Source organism: Haemaphysalis longicornis, unplaced genomic scaffold (assembly GCF_048455015.1).
Source record: "Haemaphysalis longicornis isolate Haplotype H1 unplaced genomic scaffold, Haemaphysalis longicornis Haplotype H1 scaffold_4, whole genome shotgun sequence".
Classification (NCBI taxonomy): Eukaryota; Metazoa; Arthropoda; class Arachnida; order Ixodida; family Ixodidae; genus Haemaphysalis; species Haemaphysalis longicornis.
This window is the reverse complement of record NW_027526361.1, coordinates 4,427,653-4,440,762: the sequence shown is the minus strand read 5'-3', so window position 1 is coordinate 4,440,762 and position 13,110 is coordinate 4,427,653. Positions and strand designations below refer to the sequence as shown.

General features: G+C 50.7%; 1 protein-coding gene across 4 annotated transcripts in view; it reads left to right on the top strand.

Annotated features, from left to right (window-relative positions):
- LOC144178143 (uncharacterized) overlaps nucleotides 1–11,074 on the top strand; it is a 45,319-nt gene extending 34,245 nt beyond the window's left edge. For 3 of the 4 annotated variants that reach the window (XM_077705709.1, XM_077705711.1, XM_077705708.1), the window contains 5 exons: nucleotides 363–749; nucleotides 2,733–2,966; nucleotides 3,243–3,544; nucleotides 6,194–6,424; nucleotides 6,501–11,074. In XM_077705709.1, coding sequence (XP_077561835.1) covers nucleotides 422–749; nucleotides 2,733–2,966; nucleotides 3,243–3,544; nucleotides 6,194–6,424; nucleotides 6,501–6,737 — 1,332 coding nt within the window. In that variant the 5' untranslated portion in view covers nucleotides 363–421 and the 3' untranslated portion in view covers nucleotides 6,738–11,074. Of the gene's footprint in view, nucleotides 1–331; nucleotides 750–2,732; nucleotides 2,967–3,242; nucleotides 3,545–6,193; nucleotides 6,425–6,500 lie in introns of all 4 variants that reach the window. The other variant, XM_077705712.1, reaches the window with a different exon arrangement.
- Nucleotides 11,075–13,110: the final 2,036 nt, after the last annotated feature.

Here is a 13,110-nt window from a genome sequence, read left to right as displayed (position 1 = left end):
AGACACCTTTCAAAAACAATCGCAGGATCGCAAAAACAAACAACCCCGAGGTGCAGAATATATGAACGCGCGCCCGCCGTCTGGCTTTCACCGACCCAAAGTTAGCTCAAGCTTCCACGGGGCGGCGCTAGGTGTACTTTATTCGTCGCGCCCTCTGAGCAGTGACCGGTCCCTATAGGGGCCTTTTTTCTGCTGCAGTCAGTTTTGGTGACTGGTTGTCAGTGCTTTGGGGGACTGTAGTTTGTATAAGCCATATCCTTTCGCAGCATGTGCTAGTGCGACAGCGGTCTGAGGCATCTTGGCAGGGACTTTGCTGTGCACCTGCGCACAGTTGTGCAGGGGGATGGCTGTTGACGCTGCAGGAGTGGCGGTTCCTGGGGCGGCTGCTGCCTGGTTTGGGCCCCTGTGCGGCAGCTGAGCCATGGAGTGCGTGGCGGGGGGCTCGGGCCAGCCCAAGGGGCGCCGCAGCTGCTCCCCGGGCGGGGGCGACCTGGGCTACCACACGCTGCTGCCCGCCTGGCCCAACGGCGCCTCCGGCCACCACCAGCTGCCGGTGCAGTCGCAGAGACCCCCGCGCTGCCTCTTCGACCGGCTGCCGGACGACCTGCTGCTGCGCGTGCTGGCCTGCCTGTCGAGCGATGAGCTGTGCCGCTGCGCCCGCGTCTGCCGCCGCTGGTACTTCCTGGCCTGGGAGCCCCGCCTGTGGACCAGCATCGTGCTCGGCTCGGAGCACCTGCCCGTCGACCAGGGTGCGGGTGGCTTGTTGGCGGGCCTCTGTCCGGAGGCTATAATGCATGGATGCTGGGGGTACTTTTTTAGGGTCATTTTATTGCAACGAAAAAAAACCCATATCATTCCCTGAAGCAAATCTCGCAGTGTGAGCATAGCCCTGGGCGATTAAAGGAAATGGCAAAAAGCAAAATGAGAAATATAAGTGCAACTCTAACCAGTTGTACCGAGAACGGACAACCCAACGTTTCAGAGCCGGCTTGGCTGCAACTTCAAGGGTGACTGGGGCCAAACTGCAGCGGAGCTTTACAGCCCCTGCACTTTCTAGTACTGCAGCTGTAGTAATGCAGGACTGACCTGTAGCTTCAGAGTGTATTGTCAGGGGTACTACTGGGGTTCCAACCTTGGGGGGTTGCAGAAAAGCCCACGGTCACAGGCGCAAATTTTGTTCATTGATTTTGATTGCCGGAGGAGAGGAAGAATTCCAGCCTCGGTGTGTTCTGCTTGTTGTTTACCTGGCCCATACGGGAGGAGTACATGCAGCATTTGTTGTTGGTGCGAGATAGTGCTGCAGATGGCGTGTGCAGAACCATGTAGGATACTCGCTGCTATTCGCTTGATCAGTCGAAAACGATGTCTTGAAAAGGGCATGCCTTTTCAGTAGTTGAATTAGCAGCCAACACTTTCACGCACACAAACTGGTTTTAGTGGAGCTGTGGCTTGTGGACTGCTAGGTTTGGTGTGGTGTTGTGCTAACCTGTCACGGCAAATGAAATTCTGGGCAAGACTTGAATGATGTGCCCAGACTACCAAACAAATTTAGTGGTTTATTCTAGTTGTTGTAAGCACTTTCACGGGTTCATTTCTTTTCGAGCAAGGCACTGGAAACAGTCTTGATTTCAAAATGCTAGGAATTTGCGGGTATAAATCTCTGTTGTGCAGGCAAGATGCAAGCAGGCCAAGTGCTTTCCACACTCCCTTAACGGAGGCCATGCCTTGGTGTTCCCAGTTGGTTCCTGGCTGCAAAAGCTTACACTTTCTCGTCTAGTTTGGCGACTAGTGGCTGACGTGCACGCACCACTTTGCTCCACATGAGGGCAGGGTGACCTACGTCCCCTTGAAACTGCAGCAGTGAGGAGGGAACTTCATCCCGGGAGCATGATGCCGGTTGCAGGGTTTGGGTGGTTGGGCGACCGGTGCCCCACGACTTCTTTGTGCCTTGGCCCTGCTGGTCACCCTCTCCTGGGGGCATCGTATCGTGTGCTTGGTAGTGCAGACAGTTGGAAACATGGGACCACATCTTTCAGGGCCCAAGAAGTGTCTCCTCTCCACTGCATTTACACCTCTCCTGTGTCTATATCATATTTGCATGATTCACGACACCCCCGATTGGAATACGCAGGCATGCTTACGTACGAAACTTCGGAGAAACCATTTGACGCTGATTCTACCTTGCACATGCAAAAGACGTGACACCACGCACCTGGCAGAAGACATTTTATTTTATGCACACAACTGTGGTAGCAGAAATACCTTGTGCTTGCTAAACCTTTTCCTAAATTTATGAACTCAGCCTGAGAGTCTTCAAGTGTTTAAAAACGTTTGTGCTCGGGGCAGGCGAGCAAAGCCTTGCGTGAAAACATGGCTCTGCTTTGTCTACGTCAATCGTGCCCGTGCGCTCATGTCTCTGGGACTGCCAGTGTGCGTGGTGGTCCCTGGCTCCCCCCACAGTCGGCAAGCGAAATGGACTTGTGCTTGATGGGTGCTGTGTGGTGGTACCTCCTCGGAGCCATAACAACTTAAACGGGGTGCTGATTGCAGCCGCAGTCATGTGGGCGACGGCTGGCTGATTCATGTGGATAGGGCACCCAAAATTTGTTGACGTGACTGATTGATTGTTCTTGATTGGATTGAGTGTGGTTTTGGAAGTAGTTTGGCTGCGTTGCAGCCGACTCCGTTTGTGAGCCCGATTGCAACGTGCCTTCCTCTGGGTGGGGTGGCAGGCCTGCGCACCCTTTTCCGGCTGCTGAGTCGGGACACGCCGGGCGTGTGCTCGGCTGTGGAGCGCGTCTGCCTGAGCGGCTGCCTGCTGCTGACTGACAGCGGCCTGAGCGCGGTCGCCCGCAGGTGCCCCCAGCTGCGGACGCTCGAAGTGCGGGGCTGCTCCCAGGTGACCGACGTGGGCGTCTCGGAGGTGGTCACGCGCTGCCTCAACCTGTCCCGTCTGGACGTCACTGGTGAGCGGGGACCCCCCACCGTTGCAGTACGGGAGCCTCTCGTGCCGGCACCTCTTGGTGCATAAAACCCCAGTTAGGTCATGGCATTTGCACATTCAGGATGTGGCCAGAGAAGTGTGTTGACCACTCTGCGTGCTGACACTGTTGTTCCCGCAGCAGCAGTTCTAACCACAGTTTACCCTGTGCGGGCAGCGGACATCGTCCGGGCTGCACCGAGACGTGCCCCTGCCCGAGTGCTTGCTCTTGTCCCAACATTGACTGGTCGTGGACCTGCAGGCTGCTACCAGGTGACGAGCGTGCGGCCGAGGCCCGGGGGAGGGGGCCCTGCCGAGGTGGCGCCTGCCCCCTCCTGCCCCCTGCCCCCCGTGGCGGGAGGGGGCCAGCTGTACCTGCAGTATGTGGACCTGACCGACTGCCAGGCCCTGGAGGACTGCGGCATCAAGGCCTTGGCCCGGGCCTGCCCGCAGCTCACACACCTGTTCCTGCGCCGCTGCGTGCGGCTCACGGACGTGGCGCTCAAGTGCGTGGCCAGCTACTGCGTCGTGCTCCGGGAGCTCAGCATCAGCGACTGCGTGCAGGCAAGGGGCCCTTCACGAGGGGGCAGCAGCGCAGGGGTGCTGTTGCCCAGAACAGGGCCGCTTCTGCCGGGGGCATGTGGGGACCTGGCTTCACCTGCGCAGTGTGTGGGCTCGGCCGGTGTGGAACCTGTGGATTGGAGCTTTAAGTGCAGTGCACTTTAAGGTCCCGCCTAGTCGTCATAGCTCGTTCGCTGTCACGATGTGTGACCACCGCCGCAATCAGGTGACGTAGCAACATGACTCACCCAAACATAACGCACATAACATAAGATATAGTAGCCCCATGGCGTAACTGTAACAGTGTAACTCAGAAGCTTTGAAAAACAAGCAGTTTATTTAGTCATAACCATTTAAAACACTTGAAACCACTGGCACTTGTCATAAGTGGCTCAGTGGCTAAGGCGTTGCGCTGCTGAGCACGAGGTCGCGGGGTCGATTCCCGGCCGCGGCGGCCGCTTTTCTGATGGAGGCGAAAAGCAAAAATGCCCGTGTGTACGAGATTTTGGCACACGTTAAAGATCTCCAGGTGGTCGAAATTAATCCGGAGCCCTCCACTACGGCGGGCCTCATTGCCTGCGTTCCGTCAGCGCGTTAAACCCTACAATCAATCAATCAAGCACTTGTCATACATCTCCCCATTATTTAGCACAAAGAAAACTGCAGGTACATTTTGAGGCGAAATCTCTCTAACTAACCGGCAGCCCCTGCATTCATTTAGTTAGGAACAATCGTTGGATTGGTTTTTACAATAGTAAGCGAAAAAAGTGGCCGCAGAGGCCACGCGTTCAAATCTGCGCAGTATAGCTTCGTCACGTGTGAGATGAAAGCAAGCACAAAAAGCACAGAACTCCTGCTCATGCTGTTCCAGGCAGAGGGTGCTCTAGCACTTCGGAGGCAGGAAATTTGAATTGCATTGGACAAACCTCTGTTCAGTTCATCAACAAGGGAGCAAAACAGGGAGGGGAAGAGCGTGAGTGGTGGTAGCAGTGAGCGGAGAACGGTTCCACAGCCTCTCTGGTGAATCACTGGGCTGCACTTTTGACAGCTGTCACGTTGAGTGGAACTGCTTTAATTTTTGTCCCTCTGAGCTTCAAAAAATCAGATTTTTTTAAACATGGAAAATGCTGCTGGTACGGTACATTTTTAATGCCGACGACGGTTACGCATTGACAATTTTGACTAATTCGCATTATCACTAAAAGTCCCACGGCAAACATCCAACTCTTGCACTTGGCGCACAGCCCTATATTCGCGGTGCACGTTTATCACAACATATTGTGATTTGAAATAATGTAGTTTACATCGTGAAGTCGGTATTAACATCAGATCTGACGTCGCAGGCATGAATTATAACTACTCGGGGGGCTAAGTTGTAACCAGTAGCGCAATCAGGCCATGCCCCACGTGCCGCGATAATGCCTTGTGCGCCGCAGCATTTGACGTGTCGACCATTTCTTTCCCAAGGCTACCAAGCCTACTGTCAAACATAGCAATAACTAAGCGTGTAAACATTGCAAATCAGACTAAAAGTTCACTTTGCGAACCGCTATCACAAGCACACACAAAGCGTTAAATGACCCACATTTCAAGCCACGCAACTTCCCGAAATCTGGCTCACAATCTCTGGCATTCCCATCGCGATAACGTCCATGTTGAATACCACAGCAGATCAAATGATTGAACAGAAACTTGGCCTAGCGAAACAGTGAAAATGAACTCATGAGGCGCACTACGCAGTTCAGGTGGCCGCCATCTTGCATTGCCACAGCGACGGCCAATCAGGAGGGCCAATCGTGCTTCAGCATCTATTTCTGGCTTCGTATCTGCGTCTTTTTTTTTTTTTTTTTCTGGCTTCGTATTTGCGTTTTTTTTTTTCTGGCTTCGTATCTGCGTTTCTTTTTTTTTTGTTTTTTTCTGGCGGTCGTACATTTGTGAATGAACGAAGATAAAAGAGACAACTGGAACTGCAAAAAGGATTGCTCGGTCAATCTAACAATGCTAAAATTTTAGGCCATGCCCAGTGGCACAGTTGCAGAAATACAGCGCTCTGAAAATCGTTTTTTTTTTTTTTTTTTTTTTCCGCCCTTTCGCGCTGTTATTTTCTCACTGTGGCTGACAAAAGTATTTTTTATGCTATTTGTGATAGTTTTTCGCGGAAAAACTTTGCAAACGCACAGAATATAAAACTTAGAAGCCGAATGTGTGGCTTTAAAAAAAAAAACGATGATTTGGTCATTTTTCTGAAATTGAAAGCTGCATCCCCCCTTAAATTCAGCATCGTGGTGAACCTGCCGTGTCTTCGCAGTGGGAAATTCCATGGCGGAAAGAGCAGAGGAACGCAAAAAAAAAAGACTACGCAGACAACAAAGGCAAACACGCGTCAACTACGAAGCGCTGGCTACGTGTTCAGTAGTCAAGAAGCCATCTTGAAACGTCGATGGTGATACGGCGGCGCAGTTTTGAGTCCTACTCAGTTGTAACGCGCATGTGATTTTGGGACGTATTTTCCCGGAAAAAAGGTGTGTGTTAGATGTGAGTAAATGGGTAACTTTCTGCTGCCCCCTGGCACGGACAACCAGTGGACGATTTGGGAGGTGGGTGCAGAAGAAGGGCAAGGCCTGCCTGACCGACGCTGGCGGGCGGGTGCAGGTGACGGACTTTGGGCTGTACGAGCTGGCCAAGCTGGGGCCGCACCTGCGCTACCTGAGCGTGGCCAAGTGCGAGCGGGTGTCGGACGCGGGGCTGAAGCAGGTGTGCCGCCACTGCTACCGGCTGCGCTACCTCAACGCGCGCGGCTGCGAGGCCGTCTCTGATGCCAGCCTCGAGGTGCTGGCCCGCTCCTGCCCCCGCCTGCGGGCCCTGGATGTGGGCAAGTGCGAGGTGAGGGTGCAGCTCGGCCGGCCTGCGCGCGCGGCGTGGCTGCGGTTGCCAGCAGCAGCGGGGGCGGGACGCGCAGGTGGGCGACCGCGGCCTGGCCTGCCTGGCGCGCCACTGCCTGAACCTGCGCAAGCTGAGCCTCAAGTCGTGCGACCTGGTCACCGACCGGGGCCTGCAGGCGCTGGCCTACTTCTGCCGGGGCCTGCAGCAGCTCAGCCTGCAGGACTGCGCGGGGGTCACTGTGGACGGCTACCGCACGGTGCGCAGGTACTGCCGCCGCTGCATCATCGAGCACACCAACCCGGGCTTCCACTGACCGACCCCTGCGGAGGGGCCTGACCCCGCTTACTTATCCACCTGCATTTGGGACCAGCGCTGACCATTCCCCACGAGAAGGGACTCTGCCACGACTTGCTGGGAGCAGAGTTCTTCAATACCATGTGCCAGTTGGAAAACGCCGCTTGAAAAAGCGGGGCCTGCGTGCACCTCCCCGGTTTAGTAATTGAAAAGCGGCTGTAATCTTGACACCACGTCTAGGGGACCAAAATGAAACTTTGCCAAACATTTACTTTTGTTAACACAATTTATCCACGAAGTTTTGGTTGTCAAATGAGGAAGCATTCAGTTGGGAAGTGTTTCTTGAAGTTTCCGTGACACATCTGGTGTGGCTAGTGGAAGCAGCTGGAAACACCTGATTACTGCTTCAACTTTCTGTCAGCAGGCAAATTCGGTTGCTTTGCTAGTCCGCGGTGCAGGGGAGTGAACCAGGGGCTGCGTTTTGATACATGGCACCTATGGGGAGTTTTGCAGCTCTGTATATTAAGTAGCTCTGGTGAGAAGCTGTTCTTGTCTTCCTGTCCAGGGGTCATAACTCTCCTTAAAAAGAGTGTGCAATATACGTTTTGGAACATTTTTTTAGTAGAAAGCGTGACGAGAGGCAGCACATTTCTAGCTTTTCTCCAGATTGTGATGCAGACGTTCTATTTAAATTTGTGCAGGTTTTGTGAAAGTTGTTGCCTGCATGCCTAGCCATTCTTGTGTGTGTTTTTCTCATTTCGTTACGGCTTCTTTTAGACGCACACTGTTCTTCAGGCTGTGAACAGCTTAGATGGGGTGCACTCAGTGTCACCCAGAACAAGTTCCAAAATACACGAGGTGATCGTGCAAAATTGAGCAGGGCTGTTTAATCTGTCTCTGGTACCCCAGCCTTTTCTGAAGGTGTTGTTATCCCCATGTGCTAACTTTTAATTTCTAATTACTGGTAACCGCAGATCCTTCACAGGGCCCGATACCTGCGGCATACACCGAGCTGTTGACTGCAGGCAATGCAAAACATTAGGAAGGCAAAACAGGCCTTCTGGCTGGGTCTCTCTCTCTCTCTCTCTCTCTCTCTCTCTCTCTCTCTCTCTCTCTCTCTCTCTCTCTCTCTCTCTCTCTCTCTCTCTCTCTCTCTCTCTCTCTCTCTCTCTCTCTCTCTCTCTCTCTCTCTCTCTCTCTCTCTCCCCCCCCCCCTGCTCTCATTCTACACATTATGCACCAAGTTCGCTATTACTTGAGCGTCCTAGCCCCGTCACACACAAGACAACAAAGCGATGCAGGATTGATTGATTGATTGATTGATTGATTGATTGATTGATTGATTGATTGATTGATTGATTGATTGACGTTGGCGGCTTGTTGGAGGTGGTCTTGCATTGTTCCTGCCGATCCTTTGTAGGTCCATATCATAAAGCCACTAATGACTATTAGTGGCTTTATCTTCGGAAGGAATTCATGTTTACTGATTGGCTCATGCTTGGGAGCACATATTCTGTGAACGGTATTGTGGTGAAAGATGCTAGTTTGTCCCACCTTGTTCATACTTGGCTAGTTGTTGAAAAGGAAGGTGCCACCACACTCGGCTTCCTGCCATGAAACACATTGCGGAACAAGGTGGTGTTCCACACTCTTGCTTGTTCTTTTTTGTGGCACCCGCTTAATTGAAGGGACAGTGAAGTGATGTGTAAACATTGTGGGATTACTTGCGCTTATTGTAGCCTGGAATCCCTAGGCCATGCTTCAACTACTTTTGGTGTGTTTACGCAAACTTATTTAGTAAAAAAATCAGTTTGAAAGTGCTGTCCTCTCTGCATCGTCCTTGCCGATTTCCTATGACGTTTTGTGTGACGCCTACTCTAGCAGGCTTGGCATGACTGCGTGGTTCATTGACCCTCTGGCACAGTCATTCGGCCAGCTGCTGGTGGGCCATCGCACTTCTTTCGCTCAGTTCAAACTAATTCACAACAAGGTTTGTGCTCGGAAGAGTGTGGCCTCAGTTTAATGTTAGTACCAAGCTTAGTAACGTCTTCACGCTTCGCTGGCTTCACTTCACTGGTCACTTTTGAACGTCTTGTTCCTCTGTCCGCCCTTAACTATATCTGGTGAGGCATAAATGTGTCATATTTTTATGAGAAAAATTGTCCCGAGCAAGTTCTTTTTGCTGGACAGCCCTGTTACTGCGCTGCACATGATAGCTGTGTCAAGCAACCTGGTGCCGTCTTCTCTTGTTGAAGCATGGGACATAGTCTAGTACTTTGCTGGCCGCAATTAGCCCAATTTTATCGCACAGTGCCGCGAATAATGTGTTCAATGGTGTTCCAGAAAACTGGTCAATGCTTGTGCCGCGAGGAATGGCTGACAGGAGACCTAGCATGTGTCGCAGTCAGTTCTGTAAAGCGCTCGATCTGTCTGACCTGACCGTGATGTGCACTGCTGCACGTTCGAAGGATTCAGGGGGCCAGGGAGCGAGGGTTTGCAGCAGACCAGGTTTCTCGCTGTGCAGGAAGGCTCGCCCCGAGTCGGCAGAAGGGAAACCAACTGGTGGGGTGGACTAGCGTGCCTTGTTTGCTCTAATGTGCTCGCCGGAGGCCTCTCCAAAAATCGGCCGTTCCGTCATTGTGGTCACAGATATTTACTCTCTCTCTCTCTCTCTCTCTCAGTACCCCGTGCAGGGCCAGTATTGATCGGGGACCACCCTCCTTGAATGTTGAGGAGCTTGTTGTGCCAAGAGACTTGTGCCACTAGAGACAGTGTGGGAGCCTTTTTGTTGAGTGCCCTTCGGCGTGTCGTGGCCAGTGTCGCTTCTACCTCCTGCGCTTGTTCGGCCATCCTTCAGGGCTGTGTCTAACTACTCGTAGCATTCCCGCAAGCCACAGCTACTGGAAAATATCGAAGCTTCCGCTTGGGCGCAGCTTGCCTTGGACAACAAGTGCTGCACAGTGCTTCAGTGCGCTATGGGACGGGAGGGGGCGATTTGACGCATTGCCACTTTGTTAGTGTCGTTTTTGCACACTGGTGCTCACTGCTGGCGCAGTCAGGTGCAGAGCCTTTAATTAATTATTTATATCTATTTCCTACGTGCTGGTCATGGGGAAATCGGTGCATTTTACGCTCGGCATGCAGTTTTTGTGTTTCTTCAGCTACAACTGTTTTGAGAACCACGGCGGAAGTGTTCTGTTGTAGGACTGCTGCTAAGCCTAAGGAGGTCTTGCTTTGTACGTTATAAACTTTTCACTGAGCAGCGTTTCTTTTGCTGCTGTGACTGCATTAAAAATGCATGTTTTCTTTCTCCCCCCTGTATTTGGGCAAGATAGGCAGTTTTCTTAATTAAGCACGTGAAATATTTACATACCTGTTTGTTTTGTGGTTCCTCTATTCTAGGCTTCTGATATTTGGTTTCACAGACTACTGCTGTGCTTTACACTGAATGGGACTGAAATTTCAATTTTATAGTTCGCCTTTTCTTTTCTCATTTTGTGCTGGCTTATAAGGCGCTTATAAGATAACATGTTCAGCATGTCGCTATGCAGCTTGCTGTGTCACACGTCTGTACTATATTCTGGAAAAACAATACAAACAATTTTTTTTCTGCGCAAGCTAGAACTTGAACCTTTGATCAGCTGCCAGGTGTGCTGGCTTTGGTGCCACATGGGTCCCCGGCGGTTGGTTGTTCGTTGTTGTTAAGCATGCAAATATCACTGTAGCCACAAACTTTGCCCGCGGCTGGCATGCATTGCTTATCGTTATGAGTGTGTGTGGAAATAAGTTGAAGTGCTCATGGTGTCCTGCAGGCAGTGTGGTCGGTTGCAAACCTGCAGGGAGTGGAGCTGCCTTGTTGGGATGAACGGCGTGTATTTTCCTACTCCAGCTTTTTCCTCCTGCGCAGATGTCTTTCTACGAGAGTGTTCCCAAATGGTGCCTCGTTTTCGCACACTGCGTTAGACAGCACTGAGGCATGCCACCCAAAGCATGGTGCATCCGATACGTGTGACTGACAGTGCTTTTCAGGGAATCATTGTGCACAGGAGAAAGCCTCGATGTGCGTGTACAAAGCAGGCAGTGTTGCGAAGCACTGCACACATTTGTTGTTTTTTTTGCTTCCGTGCGACGTTCCAAAATTAGATGACCAAAATTAGATCGTGATGGCACTCCCCATTGAGCAAGCAAAGCTCATAACTGCCATGCCACAGAGTCGTGTTACGTGCACTATTTGCGTCAAGGCCCCATGCTGAAAACAAGGTGCTTACTGATTGCTGCGCATGTGGGAGCCATGTCGCGTAATTCAAGGTGCCTTCTGGTGATTGTCGTCAAAGATAATAAAACTGTTGAGACATACTGCCTGCTTCACAGTTGCTCTGCGCTGACAGCAGAAGTACTGCTGTTTATGCTCTTTGAAAGGGGTAGTTCTCTTTCCTGAACTATGTGTGGAATTTGTCTGCAATGCAAAAACATGCGAATGCAAATCTGTGCGAGCTGGTGGCACCTCGGGACGCACTGCTATGCTCGGTGTTCTCCAGCATTGCGACTGCTGCACCGCCTGTTTCCTCAACGTCTGTGTGACCCCCGCATGCGTAGCAGTAGTCGCACATGCGCTGTTTTGACTTGTCGCTCACTTTTTCTATACATGTGCACTGCAGAACTCTTATTGGTCGTGCATGCCACTCAAACACAAATCAAATTAATGGCCAGTTAGGCTGCGCTGGTCACGGAACATCGTGTGCCAGCAGCATAGCCTCCAGTGCCCCACCACGGGTTTGTGACTCTGGCTGTGTGGCACTGGCAGGCTTCGGGGTGCAGGCGCATTTTTCTCGGGGTGGAACCACCCAGGGCTTGAGCTCTAAAGTAATATTCGTTGGTTGCTTTTGCGGGCCCCAGTGTGCACTGTGGGCAGCAGCGTCTGTAGCAGCACGCTGCTGATCATGATGCGGCCAACATGCCACTGTGGTGTGCTACGCAGTCTATCTAGGGGAAAAAACTCTGCATGCGAGAAAACATTAGGCACGGAAACCAAGCCCCCATGGTGCAGTGGTATCATCCCTGCCTTTGGACCCCCTGCTCGTGGGCCCCTTTGCTTGTTCTAAAAATGCATGAATTTTACTTTCAAATCACCCTTGCGCAAGGAACTTATAGTTTCCACAGAGAGAATTTTATGGCTAATGTAAACATATGAAAAAAAGAGTTGAGACAAATTTACGCAATGCGCAGAATAGCTTCACCAGTGCGCAGTGTCGATGCCTTGTTGCTTTATCAGGGTTTCTAGAAGCAAAGGCTGGATATCACTACCATTTTTCGATTATTTATAGTATTAAAAAGAAATATTATAGGTGTATGATTTGATTAGGAAACTCTGAAGCATGGCTGTATCCATTTGGGCTTATATGGACCAGCCAGCTCGAGGGCAACTGCGTTTTCAAGATGAGAAAACAGTAGCACAGAGGTGGTGTCGGCCTAACACCAAGGGGCTGAAGGCCCAACCACACGGACGCGTAAAACCGATGTACTCGCGCATCGATATAGCTCGGCGTAAACGCGTGTAAGATCGGCATACTCCCGCATACGGCAGATGCGTTAATGGGTGATTTTGAATGAGATTGAACAAAGTGTGGCTGGCCAACCTATTCAATTTACTTGAGATTTTTCTATATCATTCCCTGAATATTGTAATGTCCAGATTTTCCGGCATTTTCCCCGGGAAATATTTTGTTTAACTAAAAAATTTTGGAACATGACAAGGTGAACCACCGCCACTTCCTGCCCGTGTGCCTCGGCCAACTTCAGCAACGGCTGGCTACGAAAATATCAGAAGAAATTCGTGAACTTTTTGCTCAATTTGCACCAGGTGTACATTTCTCTAAAAAAGTTTTGTGACTTACAACAATGTCAATTTTTCGAAATAAAATGTCAAATTTGGTGTGGAGGCCAATTTTTTTTTTTAACTTTGAGCCTAAATATTAACAAAAGTACTGAAGTTACAACCGTCAAATTTTACTCGCATTGCTCTTTACATTTTGAAAAACTCATACTTAATATTATAGTTGTACATTACTAGTTAACGTGCAACGGGCACACAAGTTTGAAGAAAAAAAAACAAAGTTGAGACGCTAACACGAAAAGACGCACCTTCGATTTTCTTGAAATTCTCCCCAGGTGTAGGCCTTCACATGTACTTGCATTATCATCAAAAGTGTGTTGCATTATTTTGTTCCATAAAATTGCCCGATTACTAGCACAAATTGTAGTTTAGAGTCTCTAGGCCATATTTCTACCACACTCGCTGTGCTTATGCGACTTTATTCAGAAGAAAAATAAATTCAAAAATGCTGTCCCCCCCTCTCTGCATCCTCTTTGCTGATTTCCAGTGATGTTTCACG